Below are 15,974 nucleotides of genomic sequence, written 5' to 3'. Positions count from 1 at the left end.
ATTTTGTGAAGACACTGGAAGATGTAAAAATGTTGCTTTTAATAATAATTATCTGAATACTATGCTGCCAAAGCTGGTTTGGCTCAGTGGTAGAGCGTCGGTCTGCGGACTGAAGGGTCCCAGGTTCAATTCTGGTCAAGGGCATGTACATTGGTTGCGGGCACATCCCCGGTTGGGGGTGTGCAAGAGGCAGCTGGTCGATGTTTCTCTCTCATCGACGTTTCTATTGTAGCTCTCTATATCTCTCCCTTCCTCTCTGTAAAAAATCAATAAAATATATTAAAAAAAATAATTATCTGAATACTATGCAGTAAAAATAACAACAAAAAACTACCTATTCATGTAACAAAATTATACATTTCCAAAACGTTATGTTCAGTGCAACAAGCCTTACATAAAAGAGTACATATTGTATGATTCTATCTAACTGAAGTCTAGAACAGGCAAAACTAATCTAGTAAAAATCAGAATAATTGTTTCTAGGAGGATGGCATGAGAATGAACTGAGAAGGAGCATGAGGAAACGTTCTAGATTGATGATAATTTTCTAAATATTAATAGAGTTTTGGGTTCACAGATACATGACATTTAGAAAAAAAATAAGTTATGTATAGTTAAGATTATATATTTAAGATTATATATTTCATTATATGTAAATTTATCTTAAATTCTTTAGAAAACAATTTAATTCAATAGAAAAATAAATATTGAATTCTAATGATATGCATGCTGAAGTATTTGGGAGTAAAGAATACTGAAGTGTAATTACTTTGAAATTTATTTTAAAAAATAAGGTGAATTGATGGATGGATAGAGGGATAGAGAGATGAATCAATATGTGATAAGACATGGACTCTTGGTGGTAGCTCCATGGATATGCACTGCAAAATCCTTTCAACGCATCTGTAGGCTTGAAACTTTTTATAATAAAATGTTAACTCATCTTCTAAATCTCTAAAAAGTTTGGTTAGAGCTAAAGACATACAACTGATGCTTGAAGTCAGAGGAATTTTCCAGACATTTATAACATTTTATTTTGTGTGTCTCCAGACATTGTAATTCTAGAAAACTCTAATTCACAGAGTTTGTTCACAGATCAAAATAAATATAAAATGGTCATGGTAGGAAATCTAACAGTATTATAGGAAAAGTCCTTTTTTTCTCTATATTGCATTGCATATCTGTAAATCTCCTTTTAAAAGATATTGGCCCAATGATTTTATTTTTTGATGAGTGTGTTTACACAGAGTAATGGTACTCAAACTTGAGTATACATCAGAATTTCCCAAACAGCTTGTTAAAATACAAATTGCTGCCCCCACCCCAGATTTCTGATTCAAGAGGCTTGGAGTGGAGTCTGAGGATGTGTAAGTACAGCGTCCTCAGTTGATGCTGACACTCTGACTGGGCACTGTTAAGAACCCTCTCAAGGAGGCTTTCTCTCCTTCCACAAGGCACACTACTGCCATCATTCCTTTTGCTGTGGTCATTGACTACTTGTGGTTGCCCTCTCATCCTCCCACTCCCCACCTACAAAAAAGCCCAGCATGCTCCAGACTTTAAAGAATAATTTGAGAAGAATTAGATCCAGGGGATGTGTGTAAGTGACAGCTGTGTATGTCTCAAGATGAGATTTATCCTTAAAAATCAGAAGCTGTTGACATAGAAGGTAGTCTATGAAAAGTAATTTTCCTGCTTGGCTGTGGTGGGGTCACAGAGTAGGTAATGCGGTTACTGCTCTTGCCATGTGATGTTGAAATGTCAGCATTGCCAGGTCCAGGCAGTCTCTGCAGTCATCCGAAGTCACCAGCCAGGGAAGTGTTGGCCTGAGGAGTCAGGGCACTGGGAATTCTGACTGAGGTGGAAACTGGTGGTTTTAGTGGAAATGGAACTCACTTATTCAAACAGTTGGGCAAACATATAAAGTGCCCCATTAGGGAGAAAACATTTTTTCCCTCAGGTTTTTGGCAAAATAGCATTTCTTTCTAAATTCAACAGCAAATGTACTCTGAGTATGTGGTGACTAGAATGTCCTAATGAAAATTCAGTTGACTCCGGAGGTCATGGCTCCCTGGGAGTTGTCCGGGTGCGGCTTTAGGAGAGGAGCTCTCCAGGTGAGCTATGGCCTTTATTTCCTGGACTCTAAGCACATGCTACATGTGGGAACATGTACTCGAGCTGGCAGACTGGCCTCAAGGCCCTGAAGAGGGAACACGCTGCTCTGTGTGTGCTAGGACTGTAGGTGGAGCTTCTTGCTGTCACTGGTCATGTTGTGTAAAGTCAAGACCTGAGTTTATTTAAAGGACCCCATTCCCTGGCTCATGTGTCTTATGGTACTTTTACACAATTTTTTTTCTGTACTTTTAAAAAAAAAATTGCAATTTTTCTTTAAATTTATTGAAATCTTGCTTTGTATATATTTACATTAGTTTACTCAGGATATTTTTTTTTATGTTTTTAGATTTAAAAACACAAGCAGGAATGCCTTCTGTTCACCTCTAAAGCAGTATGCTCTTTTTTTTGTGTGTGGTTATATATTTTTAATTTCATTAGATTTACTGGGGGCCATTGGACAACAAGATTATATATATTTCAGGTATAAATATATAATTCTATAATAGATTATCAGTATATTGCATTGTGGGCTCTTAATTCATCATTTCCCAAATGCCTAGAATTTCTTTTCTTTTATTGTTCTGATTTAATCCTTGATTCATCCTATGAGTTGTATATATCTGGTGAAGTAATTTTATTTGTAAAGTAGGGATAACAATGTCCAAAGTTTTGTTGCAAATTCTTATCCTCCTTACATCAGACCTCCTACCACCCATATTCCTCATTACCTGTGACAGCAGAATCGGAAGGCAAGGAGATAGAAGTCAAAGTCCTGAAGTGAGTGAATGGGAGCATCAGGGCTATGGGAAGAGACAAGAGATTTTCAGTTTGATTATCATATCAAATCATCCAATCTTAAAAGTTAGCAATTATTTTTGCTTGGTCTTTGTGAATGTGGCTGCTATGTAGAGCCATAGATAAAAGATGGTTTGACTAGTGACATTTAGATATTTGCACTGTGCAACTTAAACAATAGTGGGTGACAGCTCTGTCCCAGAAGGCATGCTGTCAAGCTGCTCCATGTTTGCTGCACACTAGTTCTTTGCAAGCTCTCAGAGATCTTCTTTTGGGCCTCAGTAAAACTTCATCCCCCAAGAGAGTAATAGATAATCTGTGATGTTTTTGATTAATAAGCTGGAATAAGAATCTGAAATTTAAAAAGGATTTATCTAGTAATTACTCTGTGAGAACTTTTAATTGCAATTCTGCATACACCCACCACCACTACCAAAACAACTTAATTCTTTCCACCTATCTTTTCTGTAGAATGAGTCATGACTTTCCTCATCTCCATAACCACCGTGCACAGACTCTTTTTCCCATGGAAGGTTTATTTAAACATCATGTCATGATAGTACTGGTAGAAGTCATTTTTATAATGCCTAATGTAATTTAATTAATAGCAACATTTAATTTTCATTCTCTTTCAAATATTTAACTGCAGTTTCAATGCTTTTTCTGCTATGGGAAATTTTCAAGTGTATCACTGGCTTTCAAGATGGTATTATTGGTATGACAAAGTCATGCTAGAGATTACAGGCCACACATTTCTATTTAAGGATCAGGAACACTGAAGATACTTGTCTGTCTTTGACCACTCCTTTCACCCTGTGGCTGTCACAGAAAATTTTCTGAAACTCCATATGGTTTTCTTTTTCCTCCTAACATCTTTCCTTGGATCATAGTATCAGGACAGGAAGAGATTTGAGCACCAAGCCTATGTTACATGATCCCTTTTTGATTGTCTGAGAATGTTAAATTATTGCCAAGTTCTAGGTTAAAAGTATGGTTTGTATAACTTAGCATTTCAGGTCAATTAAACACAATCTAAGCCATCAACTATGATTTTGGAAGCCTTTGAATATGTTGTCAGACAGTAACTGCCCTACTTAATACATGAACTTGGGATGTTTTCTCTTGATAGCTCCTTAACAAGCTGCTGTGACCATAAGGCACTGGAATGTTTTCTGCTTTCAATTCACTCTGAAAAACATAGGATAGATTAGAAATTTACAATTGTCAGTTCTTGGAACATAATAAAGCTTGAAGGGACTTGCTGATTTCATATATGTGCCATTGGTTGAATGGCAAATAATAATGTCAGGCATTATTAAAACTACTTTCTCCAGTACTGTAATGGCAAGATATTTGGATGACCTTCTATCACACATGTGTCAAACACAAGGCCCGCGGGCCAAATCCGTCCCACCAGGCCTTGCAATGTGGCCTGCACCGCGCTGTCATCACTGCACTCAGCTGCGTTTCCATCACAATGACAGTTTATGACTGTTCAGTAAACCATTTGGCCCGCGATTTAGGCTGGATTTTAGATTTTGGCCCCTTCTCTGATTGAGTTCGACACCCCTATTCTATCAGAAGGAGATGAGGGAGGTTGTGGCTCATGATGATGTCCCATGTTGAATTACATAAATAAAAAGTGTTCTCTTTTATTGCTGAGTCATATTCTATTATATGGATGTTATAATTTTTGTTTATTCATTCAACTCTTGATGGACATTTGGTTGTTTCGAGTTTTGTGCTGTTTTGAATATTTGCATAGACTTATGTTTTTATATCTCCTGAGTAAATACCTGGGAATAAACCTGATGGGTTACTTGGTAACTTCCCAACAATTTCACACATGACTCTACCTGTTAACATTCTCAAAATGCATGAGGACTCTACTTGTTCCAAATCTTGTCTAACACTTGACAGTCTTTTTAATTTAGCTATTCTTAATGTGTGTGGCATAGCATCATGGTTTTAACTTGCATTTCCCCGAAGACTAGTAGTGTTGACCAAGAGTTTGTAAACAATGAACTGGTAGCTAAGTCAAGCTGCCTATTTTTGTAAATATAGTTTTATTGGAACACAGACACATTCACTTGTTTACATAATGTCTATAGCAGCTTTAGTGCTATAGTTGAGTTGTTTAGGCAGAGTTGAGTAGTTAAGGTAGGTAGAAAGCCTCCAGCCTGAAAAGCCTATAATATTTACTATTTGACCTCTTACAGAAAACATCTGATGACCTTGAGTATCTTTTCATGTGCTTGTTGGTTATCTACTCTAGTGGAAAATCTATTTGAATCTCTTGCCCTTTTTTTCTTAAATGTTTTGTCCTCTTACTGAATAGCAAGCATTATTTTAAATATTATGGATATAAGTTCTTTAATTGACATATGTATTACAAATACATATAGACATGAAAGAATTTCTCCTACTGAAAGGGCTGTAATGGTAATTCCTTTCTCACCCATCATGCCTGGATGTCTGCAGGAGTTGAACTGGTGTAAGTACCACATGTTTGTACTGTGCATTTGGTCAGAGCTTCATTGAAACTGACCACAGCCACTCAGAACTCTAGGTTCAACATGAAATGTTTGCTTAGCACTTGTGCCCACAGCAACAGCAACACACTTCCTTGGTCTGATGCAGAGAATTCTATGAACTTATAGGGTCTACCTTTTATCTGGTTTTCTAACCTCACTTCCTCTCTTGTTATTTTTAATGCCACAGGACATGTATTTACTTTTGAAAAGTAAAAGAGGATTAATTGTAATTTTGTTTTGAAAGACTTTTTTTTCTTAAAGAATTTCACAACCCCCTTTGAAATATTTAGAGATTCCCTGGAGTGTTGAAAAGAGAGGATTAGAAATAATTGTCATAGATCTAATATTCCACTTTGCCAATTTGCAGTCTTTTTCTCAGCCATACCAGTATTGCTTTCCTGAAAGGTTTACATGCTTTACTTTGTATCTCTCTTGGCATTTGCTTTGACCAGAATCGAACCTGGGACCCTTCAGTCCGAGGGCTGACACTCTATCTACTCAGCCAAATCAGCCAGGGCTATTGATGCATTTGTTGACATAGATTATTAGGAAAAGGGAAAAAAGACTGAAGATATAAAAATTCCTGTGCAAAGGAAATGAGAACACTCCCATTTCGGTTGATCAGTGATTCTGTTTACAGCCTGCCTTTTTCTCACTTGGTGTAGCCATCCTGTCCACTGGCCAAGGGGAGTAATCATGTGGTACATCATGCCAAAATTTATAGCAAAGGTCTAATGTGATAATGCTGTGACTCTTGGCTCTTAGTCAAATGTGTGTGCAGCCCAAACACACTAAGATTCCTTACAAGGTGCTGAAACAGGCCGTCTGTGTTTTCATTTATTGTGAGGCCTGATAATGTTCTAAGGTAACAGAATATGTGCTTGACTTATATTTACTCCATATAGTGAGCAGGATGGAGTAACTCTGGGGTTAATTTAGTCACACAACTGAGATGAGAAAAGTTAGCTTGGATAAAATCTGTTGTATCTGAAGTGTAAATCATTTCATCGAAATCTAATAAAGTTAGGACAAAACATCAGAAGTTAACATCAACTTAAGTTTTATTGTCTGGGGGCTGGCCACTCCTTACTCTAGTCACTAGAGTCTAGTGGGTAGTAACAAAGGTCTCAATAAAAACAAAATAAGCCCAGCCTAGAGAGAACCTGAGACCCAGTTTTGAGCCTGAGATCTGACTTGCAGAGTGACAGGGTATGTCTATCTTTAATGTAGCTGTTTGGACTAGGTGAACTGGACTAGGTAAGTCTTCCTCAGACTTTAGAAACCCAATGTCTCTGGGTTTCAATTTTGTTACAAGTATAAGAATAGCTATCTGAGAAGCAAGAAGTTCATGGAAATAACATCAAATTCTTGGGAAGTACAAAGTACTATGCACATATCTAGAAATAGTAGTATTGGCTGCTGCGGTAAAAGAAAGGTTCATTTCCACAACCTGGTATCCAAGAAGGGGCTGTGTTTAGTTTTTCAAATGCCTAATAGAATCCTTTTGTGTAGCTATATTGAGGTGGTCTGGGCTGATTTTGACTGGAATATGATGACTTTGGGAAGCCCCATGCTGTTCAGAGGTGCTGACTGATATATATACAAGTCTTTTATTAATGAGGAAGGAAATGTGAGATGTTAAATTAGTAATTGCAATTTTCTGAATAGGTACAATATTTTAGAAACATGAAATTTCTTGTGGAATAAAGGAAGAAGATATTTCAGGTTCACAATCTTTTATCTAAAACTTTGAGCCAGACATGTTTTTGAATTCAGAAAATCTTTGGATTCTAGAAATGTATTAGGATGCCTAGACCCATGGTTGGCAAACTGCGGCTCGTGAGCCACATGCAGCTCTTTGGCCCCTTGGGTATGGCTCTTCCACAAAATATCATGGCCTGGGTGAGTCTATTTTGAAGAAGTGGCATTAGAAGAAGTTTAAGTTTAAAATTTTGGCTCTCAAAAGAAATGTCAATCATTGTACTGTTGATATTTGGCTCTGTTGACTAATGAGTTTGCCGACCACAGGGTTAAAGCATCATTCCAATATGCTGAGGTTGCTAGTTTGATCCCCTGTTAGGGCACATATAAGAATTGATGTTCTCTCCCTCTATCCCTCTAAAATCAATAAATATAAATTTTAATGCCTTCATGACTTAATTAAGTTTGCTCTTCTCACTCCATAATCTTTCTCAGAAAATTCAGCCAATGATCATTTATAAATGAACTAGAGGCCTGGTGCACGAAATTCGTACATGGAGTCAGGGTGTGTGTGTCCCTCAGCTCAGCCTGCACCCTCTCCAATCTGGGACCCCTCCCACAATCCAGGACTGCTGGCCCCCAATTGCTTTTCTGCCTGCCTGATTGACCCTAACAGCTTCTGCCTACTAGCCTGATCACCACCTAACCACTCCTCTGCCAGCCTAGTCACCCCCAACTGCCCTCCCCTGCTGGCCTGGTCACCCCAACTGCCATCCCCTGCAGGCTGGGCCCCCCGCCAGCTGCCCTCCCCTAGAGGCTGGTCCCCTACAACTGCTCTCCCTTGCAGGCCTTGTCCCTCCCAATGCCCTCCTCTGCAGGCTGATCCCCCCAACTGTCCTTCCTTGCAGGACTGATCACCCCCAACTGCCCTCCCTTGCAGGCCTGGTCCTTCTCAACTGCCCTTCCCTGCCAGCCATCTTGTGGTGGCCATCTTGTGTCCACATGTGGGTGGCCATCTTGTGTGTTGGAGTGATGGTCAATTTTCATATTATCTCTTTATTATATAGGATGATATCAGCTGGAACTATAGCCCACTCCTGAGTATCAAACTAAGATATTTGACTTACTGTTGGGCATCTCCATGTAATTGTCTCACTGTTCCAGTAACCTCCAAATAGAACTAAGCATTTTTCTCCTCCACATTTGTCCTTCAGAATTCCCTATTCTACCATCTCAGTTACCCCTAAGCTGAACTCTTCCCATTTTCCTCTCTCTTCAACTCTGTAATTACAAAGTCCTGTGGAGTGCAACACAAGAGCAGCACCGAGGAAGCTGGGGTTCTCCCAGTGCAGTAATTTAATTTACCAACCACAGGTCTTGTCACCATTCCCAGACAGCATGTATAAAACAGAGGTTCTGACGAATTGTGGATAGCCAAAGTAGCCTGAAATCCCACCTACCTGCTCAATGGAACATGGCTAAATATTAAACCCTATCATTTACCTTGTATTCTAGACTAATTTATGTGTTAAAAAAGCAAAACTGTTTTTCTGTGACCTCAGAATTACCTGTATTTTCTCTATTCCTGTGGGTGTGTCATAATATTGAGTTACTAAGTGTATAACATGCTTTCCGATAACAACTATCCTTTGCTCCAAACTTGTGCTGGGATGTTCATGACTAACAGCTACCTGTTTTTTTATTCCCACCTTCAGGTAAAAGGCCAAACCTGAAAGTCCACATCAACACCACAAGTGACTCTATCTTCTTGAAGTTCCTGCGTCCAAATCCTAATGTAAAACTGGAAGGTTTTCTTCTGGGATATGGCAGCAATTTATCACCAAATCAGTACTTCCCTCTTCCCCCGGAAGGAAAATACACAGAGGCGGTAGTCGGTAAGATGCTTGGCTCTCAGGCCTGGGAAGGAGAGCTAAAAATAACGAGTGTTACATGATACAAAAAAAAAAAAAAAAAAAAAAAAAAAAAAAAAAATTGGTGTGAGGTCAACACCATTTCTTCTCCATCCTCAGCTGAATTGAATGGCAAAATTACAAATCCTCTTCATAATTGTTATCCATAGCACAATTCCTTACATCAAAGAATATGTGATGCATATTTTGCATGTACTACAGAAATTATCAACTTCATTGCCATTATACCTATAATCCCTGAGCACATAGTTAAATTGCATAGAGAAAAAAATAAGCTGAAATACCTGGTTTAAATCTGTAATATAGCTTATGTGGAGTAAACCCCCCCCCCCACACACACACACACCCCCAACCTCCAGTGCCTTAACTTTCTTCTGGTGGAAAATAACAATTATGGCTTTCTGGGTGTCTTTTCATGAGAAGCAACCTTTACAAATGTTATTGATGCATAACCCATGGACAAAAACAATAGGATGGTGGAGGGGCAGAGGCAAGCTATAAGGGGTCAATCGGGGGGAGGAATGGGACATATGTAATATTTTCAACAATAAAGATTTAAAAACAAAACATAAAAAAATAAAAAGAGGAAAAATTAAAAAAAAATGTTATTGCTAGAAGTGTGGGATCCTCTTCCCCACTGGACGCAGGGGGATGGCGGCCTTAGGATATCTAGAGGCAAAGTATCTCCTTTGTGAGGGAGGATGTGTGATTTTTATTTGCATTAAATTACAATCCCTGGGTTTCCAAAGTCCCATTTCCTTTAATCCCCTCCTGAAAGAAGTACAGCTGGGAATTGAGCAGATCTATTATAGAAGCAGAGCCAGTGTCCAGAGCTTCCATCCCATGTTGGAATTGGGTCTGGTACAGCATCAGGCTGGTGCAGTCCATCAGTCCACTGTTTGGGGTCCACATGGCTGTGGGAACTTTGGGCAAATGCAGGAGCATGAGAGCCCTGCAGATCAGGAGTCACCCAAGAGAAACCTGGAGTCAAACAAGAGCAAACTAAGAAAGCACGAAGCGAGAGAGTGAACTCCTTTGTATCTCAAACCTTCCAGTGCTTGCAGGGGCCATGCCTACTCTAGCCAATGACCTGTTCCCATATGTGACTGACAGAAAGTACCTCCCTGTGTCACCCAGACTTTACTAGTCATGCTTCTATTCTCCACCCCATTCAGTCCCTATACCCAGCCATTGGTGGGGAATAGACCCTCCTGGGAAGCAATAAACTGTGCTTCTTGGCAAATTATACGCTTAGGCCAGTGGTCTGCAAATTCATTAGTCAACAGAGTGGCAAACAGAGGCTCACAAGCCGCATGAGGCTCGCGAGCCGCAGTTTGCCGACCACTGGCCTAGGCTATTTGTCCTCCCCTTTGCTTCTTTCCTGTTAAGAATAACTAGGTTAATTACAATGGTATTCAAAAGAAAAGAAAAAATATTACATTTTGAATTTTTTTTAGTATGTCAGACACAAAGATTAGAGTTTTCATTTATAATAAAGTTTAACATTTCACTGAAAAAAAATTTTTTTTAAATATATTTTATTGATTTCTTATAGAGAGGAAGGGAGAGAGATCAAGAGCTAGAAACGTCGATGAGAGAGAAACATCGACCAGCTGCCTCTTGCACACTCCCTTCCGGGGATGTGCCCGCAACCGATATACATGCCCTTAACCGGAATTGAACCTGGGACCTTACAGTCCGCAGACCGACGCTCTACCACTGAGCCAAACCGGTTTCAGCTGAAAATGTTTTTAATCACATTAAAATATAATTTGGAGGATGTGGGCTGCTTCAAGTCTTGTTCAGTAAAATTATTTGTAGATAAGACCTTTTTAAAGAATAACATTAAAAAAAAAAAAGAGGTCATCTATTATGAATGCTCTCAAAGGCTTCTGAACAGTCTGAGATTTATATTTTGCTCCACTGCTAGGATTATTGCTAAAGAGCTTTTCCATGAACTTCTGATATTTAAGCCCGTAACTTGAACTATTATATTTCAGATCTGGCATTTATTCATATACACTCAGAATGCTGAGGATGAATCTGTTTTGTTCTGCAGCCCCTTGCTTCTCATAGAGAAGTCTCGGTTATACTTTAAAATCAGGCAAGGGAGTAACATTGTTAATTAAGTGTCTAGACTAGATTTTTATGTAAGATAATCACTTTAATAAAACAAACAAATTACAGTTACAAAAAAATTGAGATTAAGGAACTTTGGACAAATATAACCACATTAACCTTGATAATATAAGCCATAAGGAATTTGAAATTTGCAAATATTCACCCATCACAGCCACTTTACTATAAAAAGTGACTGGACCCTGTATACTATAACTCCACACAAACAGAAACAGATCTACTGCTCCTGTATTTACTGAGCATTAGAAGTGATAGTTCACTTGTAATGGTTCACTAGTTAAATGATGAGGGATAATCAAATGGATGAGGTACCCTTTTATTTCCCTACTACTGTTTTAATCCTTTAAGATATTTTTATTATGGAAAATTCAAACATTAGGGGAGAGAATATTATAATGGCCCTAGTGTCTTATCATGCAACTTGAATACATATAACTTTTTTACTGATCTTGTTCCATGTATTCTTCATACACAGTATGTTACTTGAGTATTTTAATTGCATTGCTGGACAGGGACTGGGCTTAGAGCAGTCTGCATTGAATTGGCCAGTGAGGTCTGGGTTCTTGACTTTGTGAAACAAAGATTTCACAAATGAGTCCAGGTGACTTTGAGGATATGTTTATTAAAGTTGGGGACAGTGAGACAAGGCAGGGTTTAGAATAGAAGCAGCAGCTTTGGCTCCTGAGAAATGTCATAGGAAAGAACAGTGCATTGTGGGTCCTTTGTTTTGAGCCTTTTAATCTCTCCCTAACTGGTGGGAGTCCCAGGGGAGGTTATATAGGAGGGTCTTAACAGAATATTCATTAACTTTCCAGGTGTGTCCTTCGATATGTTGATTGATCATATAGTAGGGTCAGGGCTTTTTGTTTTGTTTGTTTTGTTTTGTTTTGTTTTTTTTCTGGTTAGTTTTACTTTCAAAGAACGTCAATGAAGAAGGACCAGAACCTAGATCCCTTTGCAGTCTGGAATGTGTAAAGTATTTATTCTTTAGGGTCCTTGGTTAGGGAAGGTAAAACCTTGTGATTCATTTCTGGCTGTAAATTGCTCAAATTGTTTGGCCTTGTTTAATTATTTTTGTCTCAGTTTCCACTTGTCAAGGAATTTCCCTAGCTTCTTACTATCCTGTTACAATTGGACATCATATTTTTAAATCTATTTTTTTATTAAATCTTTATTGTTGAAAGTATTACACATGTCCCCTTTTTCCCCTCATTGACCCCATCTAGCCTGCCCTCATCCCAGGTCTTCACCACCCTATTGTCTGTGACCAGGGGTTATTCATGTATGCATGCAAATTCTTTGGATGGTCACCGTCCGCGCCCCCCCCCCCCCATACACACACCTATCCTCCCCTATCTTCCCTCTGAGATTCTGAAGTCTAGGCTTCTGTGTCTCTGGATCAATTTTGTTCATCAGTTTATTTTGATCATTAGATTCCACATATGAGTGAGAGCCTATAAAACTTATCTTTCTCTGACTGGCTTATTTCACTTAGCATAATACTCTTCAGGTCCCTCCATGCTGTCTCAAAGGGTAAGAGGTCCTTCTTTTTTACTGATGCATTGTATTCCATGGTATAAATGCACCACAGCATTTTTATCCACTCATCTACTAGTGGGCACTTGGAGTATTTCCAGATCTTAGCTATTGTAAATTGTGCTGCTATGGACATAGGGGTACATATATTCTTTCTGATTGGTATTTCAGGTTTCTTTATTATGTAGTCCAAGAAGTGGGATCACTGGGTCAAACGGCAGTTCCATATTTAACTTTTTGAGGAAACTCCATACTGTTGTCCACAGTGGCTGCACCAGTTTGCATTCCCACCAACAGGGTTCTCTTTTCTCCACATCCTTGCCAGCATTTTTCATTTGTTGCTTTGTTTATGTTAGCCATTCTGACAGATATGAGGTGTGAGCTGGTGTTTTAATTTGCATCTCTCTGATGATCAGCAACTTTGAGCATTTTTTCATGTCTTTTACCCAACTGTATGTCCACTTTGGAGAAGTGTCTGTTTAGGTCCTCTGACCCTTGATCAGATGTATCATTACCAAATATGTTCTTTTATTCAGTGGGCTCTCTTTTCATTTTGTTGATGGTATCTTTTGCTGTGCAGAAGTGTTTTATTTTGATGTAGTCCCATTTGTGTATTTTCTCCTTAGTCTCCTTTGCCCTAGGAGATGTATTGGTAAACATATTACTACGAGAGATGTCTGAGATTTCACTGTCTATGGTTTCTTCTAGGACTTTTATGATTTCTCAACATATATTTAAGTCTTTTATCCATTTTGAGTTTATTCTTGTGTATAATGTAAGTTGGGGATCTAGTTTCATATTTTTTGCATGTATCTGACCAATTTCTCCAACATCATTTATTAAAGAGACTGTCTTAACTCCATTGTATGTTCGTGCCTTTTTTGTCAAGTATTAATTGAGAGAAATGGAGTGGGTTGGCTTTTGGGGTCCTTTCTGTTCTGTTGATCTATATTCCTGTTCTTGTGTCAATACCAAGTTGTTTTGATTAAGTGGCTCTGTAGTATAATTTGATATCTGGTGTTATAATCTCTCCAACTTTGTTTTTTGTTTTTGTTTTTTCCTCCAAATTGCTGCGGCTATTCAGGGTCTTTTTTGGTTCCATATAAATTTTTGGAGTATTTGTTTTATATCTGTGAAATACCAATAAGAATTGCATTGAATCTGTAGATTGCTTTGAGTAGTATGAACATTTTAATGATGTTGATTCTACCAATCCATGAACAGGGTACATTCTCCACTTGTTTATATCTTCCTCTATCTCTTTTTTCAATGTCCTGTATTTTTCCTAGCACAAGTCTTTTATTTCCTTGGTTAAGTTTATTCCTAAGTATCTTATTTTTTTTTTGTTGCCATGGTAAATGGAATTGTTTGTTTAGTTTGTCTTTCTGATTATTCATTATTGGTGTATAAAAAAAGCCATCAGTTTTTGGGTGCTACATTGCCAAATTCATTTATTAAATCTAGTAGTTTTTTTGGTGGAGTCATTAGGGTTATTAGGTCATCTGCAACTAATGACAGTTTTACTTTCTCCTTTCCAATTTAGATGCCTTTTGTTTCTTCTTCTTGTCTGAATGCTGTGGCTAGGACTTCCAGTACTATCTATCTATCTATCTATCTATCTATCTATCTATCTATCTATCTATCTATCTATTTATCAGCCTAAGTTACCAGCTGACCGGCCAACCGGCCAACCAGCCAACCAGCTGACCAACCAGTATCTATGTTATGCACTGACCACTAGGGGACAGACGCTCAACACAGGAGCTGCTGAGCAAAAGCAACTATGCAGAGTTCCCTATTGCACTCCAGGACCCCTCGGGGGATGTCATACTGCTGATTTTGGCCTGATCCACACGAATCCATGCACCAGGTCTCTAATGTTGAATAACAGTGGTAAAAGCAAACATCTCTGTGTTGTTCCTGTTCTTTGGAGAAATGTTTTTAGTTTTTGCCCATTGAGTATATGTTTGCTGTAGGGTTGTCATATAAGGCCTTTATCTTGTTGAGATATGCTCTTTCTAGTTCCACTTTACTGAGAATTTTTACCAAAAATGGGTGTTGGATTTTGTTGAATGCTTTTTCTACATCAATTGATATGATCATGTGATTTTTGTCTTTCATTTTATTTATGTGATGTATCGATATTATGCATTTTATTTATATGATGTATTTTGTGTATTGATTTGTGAATATTGTACCAGCCTTGCATTCCTGGAATAAATCATGCTTGATAATTGTGTATGATCTTTCCAATGTAATGCTTGATCCAATTTGCTAGAATTTTGTTGAGGATTTTAGCGTCCATGTTCATTAGTGAAATTAGCCTGTAATTCTCTTTCTTTGTAGTGTCTTTATCTGGTTTTGGAATTAGGATAATGCTGGCCTCATAAAAAGAGCTTGGAAGTATTCCTTCCTCTTGGGGTTTTTGGAATAGTTTGATGAGGATAGGTGTTAGCTCTTCTGTGAATGTTTGGTAAAACTCCCCTGTGAATCATCTTGACCATGGCTTTTGTTTGCTGGGAGTCTTTTTATTACTGTTTCATCAGTGGTTATTAGCCTATTCAGGTTTTCTAATTCTGATTCAATTTTGGGAGATTGTATTTTTCTAGGAATTTGTCCATTTCATCCACATTGTCCATCTTGTTGGCATATAGTTGTTCATAGTATTTTCTTATAATCCTTTGTATTTCTGTGGTGTCAATGGTTACTTCTCCACTTTCATTTCTGATTTTATTTATTTGGGTCTCTTCTCTTTGTTTCTTGATGAGTCTGGCTAATGGTTTATCAAACTTGTTTATCTTTTCAAAGAACTAGCTCTTGGTTTTATTGATTTTTTGTATTTTTTTTTAGCCTCTATGTCACATATGTCTGCTCTAATCTATTATTTTTAAATCTATTAACACTTCAGTATGTATCTCTAATAGAAAAGAAATATTTTCAATAATTTCACTTTTTTATCACATTATAACAATAATAATTCCATAATGTTTTCTACCTTGTCCATACTTAAATTTCTCTGGTGATCTTAAAAATGCCTTCTTAGAATTGTATTTTTTTTTTCTTTTTTTCTTTTTTGAGTCAGGATCCTAACAAGATCTACATGTTATAATTGGTTGTTATATCTCTTAAATATCTCTTATTCTGTAATAATCCTCTTTCCCTTCCCTTTTATTTATTTTATTTTATTTTTTAAATATATTTTATTGATTTTGTACAGAGAGGA

At 37.8% G+C, this 15,974-nt stretch overlaps 1 protein-coding gene across 1 annotated transcript in view; it reads left to right on the top strand.

Annotated features, from left to right (window-relative positions):
* Positions 1–15,974, top strand: part of LOC118724369 (ABI family member 3 binding protein) — a 238,964-nt gene that overhangs the window by 50,498 nt on the left and 172,492 nt on the right. The window contains exon 2 of the mRNA XM_045584034.1: positions 8,861–9,040. Coding sequence (XP_045439990.1) covers positions 8,861–9,040 — 180 coding nt within the window. The remainder of the gene's footprint in view (positions 1–8,860; positions 9,041–15,974) is intronic.

This window comes from Pipistrellus kuhlii, unplaced genomic scaffold (genome assembly GCF_014108245.1).
Source record: "Pipistrellus kuhlii isolate mPipKuh1 unplaced genomic scaffold, mPipKuh1.p scaffold_m20_p_2, whole genome shotgun sequence".
In the NCBI taxonomy this organism is placed as follows: domain Eukaryota; kingdom Metazoa; phylum Chordata; class Mammalia; order Chiroptera; family Vespertilionidae; genus Pipistrellus; species Pipistrellus kuhlii.
This window is presented reverse-complemented; position numbering and strand designations above follow the sequence as displayed.